Source organism: Aegilops tauschii, chromosome 7, assembly GCF_002575655.3.
Source record: "Aegilops tauschii subsp. strangulata cultivar AL8/78 chromosome 7, Aet v6.0, whole genome shotgun sequence".
Taxonomy (NCBI): Eukaryota; Viridiplantae; Streptophyta; class Magnoliopsida; order Poales; family Poaceae; genus Aegilops; species Aegilops tauschii.
The window spans coordinates 142,319,351-142,321,274 of record NC_053041.3 but is presented as its reverse complement, the minus strand read 5'-3'; the positions used below and the strand labels follow the sequence as shown (position 1 = coordinate 142,321,274).

The 1,924-nt window shown below is 60.2% G+C and overlaps 1 protein-coding gene across 1 annotated transcript; it reads left to right on the top strand.

Moving 5' to 3' along the window:
• The first annotated feature begins 303 nt into the window (after positions 1-303).
• Positions 304-1,574, top strand: LOC109750232 (protein PHOSPHATE-INDUCED 1-like). The gene has a single exon (XM_020309191.3). The coding sequence runs from the start codon at positions 378-380 to the stop codon at positions 1,338-1,340; it is 963 nt and encodes a 320-aa protein (XP_020164780.1). The 5' UTR covers positions 304-377; the 3' UTR covers positions 1,341-1,574.
• The last annotated feature ends 350 nt before the right edge of the window (positions 1,575-1,924 follow it).

Here is a 1,924-nt window from a genome sequence, read left to right as displayed (position 1 = left end):
CTCTAGAATGGCGGGTAGCCTAGCGCCTTTTATAGGATAGATGGCTAATGAGGCCCACCTGACAGCCACTCATGAAGCAAATATGAATGTGAAAAAAGACTAACGGTTCACCACATGCCAGCAGGCAAAAGTGAGCTACAGGAACGAATCGAGCGGTCGAAGGAGCACGGCGCACGCGGTGCTCTAGAATTGCGGGTAGCGCCTTTTATAGGATAGACAGATAGATGCGCAGCGGCACTCACATTTCGCACTGGGCGCCCCTATATAAACAGATCCCGGCTTGCCATTGCTCCCCGCACACTCACAAACAGCAACCGTACGAGACACAGGCACGTACGCAAAACCTTCTTCCCAAATCTAAACCCCTCCTTCCCCAAATGGCCAAGAGAAACCTCCTCCTCCTGGCGCTAATGGCGCTCGCCTCAAGCATGGCAGCCGCGTCGGTTACCTCGAGCACGAGGAAGCTCATGTTCCTGGTCCAGCCCCAGCCGAACCAACTCACGTACCACAATGGTGCCGTGCTGCACGGCGACATCCCCATCTCCGTCCTCTGGTACGGCAGCTTCACGGCTGCGCAGAAGGCCATCGTCTCCGACTTCCTCCTCTCCCTCTCCGCCGCGCCCCCCGCGTCCCCGGCGCCGTCCGTGTCCCAGTGGTGGAGCAGCATCAACCAGCTGTACCTCTCCAAGGCGGCGGCCGTCGGCAAGAACGGCGCCGGCTCCACCAAGGCCGCGCGGGTGGTCCTGTCCGGCCAGGTTTCCGACGAGGCGTGCTCTCTTGGAAAGAGCCTGAAGCTGTCCCAGCTCCCGGCGCTGGCGGCGAAGGCGAGGCCCGCGAATGGCGGCATCACGTTGGTGCTCACGGCGCAGGACGTGGGCGTGGAGGGTTTCTGCATGAGCCGGTGCGGCCAGCACGGGACCGTGGACGCCAAGTCCGGCACGGCCTACGTGTGGGCCGGCAACCCGGCGACGCAGTGCGCCGGGCAGTGCGCGTGGCCGTTCCACCAGCCGGCGTCCGGGCCCCAGGCGCCGCCGCTGGTGGCCCCGAACGGAGACGTGGGCATAGACGGGCTCATCATCAACGTGGCGAGCATGGTGGCCGGCGCGGTGACCAACCCGTTCGGCGACGGGTTCTACCAGGGGGAGCGCGAGGCGCCGCTGGAGGCCGCGACGGCGTGCCCGGGGGTGTACGGCAAGGGCGCGTACCCCGGGAACGCCGGCCAGCTGCTGGTGGACGGGGCCACCGGAGCGAGCTACAACGCCCACGGCGCGCACGGGAGGAAGTACCTCCTCCCGGCGCTGTTCGACCCCGCCACCTCCGCCTGCTCCACGCTGGTGTAGGAGTACGGCGGCACAGTGGTAGCGACAAGTGAAGTGAGTCAAATCCGCTAGCAGCCCGTCTAGCCAAGAGTTATTGGGTGCAACTAGTAATGTACTGTAATGCATATATGTGTAAATAGTTCGTATATGAGCTTGTGTTTGGATCTTCTCGTGCTAAATAAAAGATGTAAATCAGCCTTTGTACTGCACAAATGGAGCACTAGTGCGGAAGCGGCAGCACGTTAACGAATTCAATCTCGAACTTGGTGGTGAAGCTTATCTCATCTTCCGGGCGGCGTCGACGTGGACAAGGGGATACCTGCTTCGATGGGACGGGGCTTGCCTGCTCCCGCGCCATGCTCCCATCCCGCAAACTCGTTTTTACCGGAGGCGGGATGTACCGGAGCCACATCCGTCATTGGCGTTGTTTGCGATTCGTGCCTTTCGATGGCCCACATGTTTGTATATCAGTGTATTCCATCTTCTGGGCCCAAAGAGCATGGTGTATTCAACATTATGTCATATCAAATGGCACGTCCATGTCAGTGATAAAGTAGTACTTATGCATGTCTGGTCCCTTCTCTCTTCTGATTCACGTGAAGATG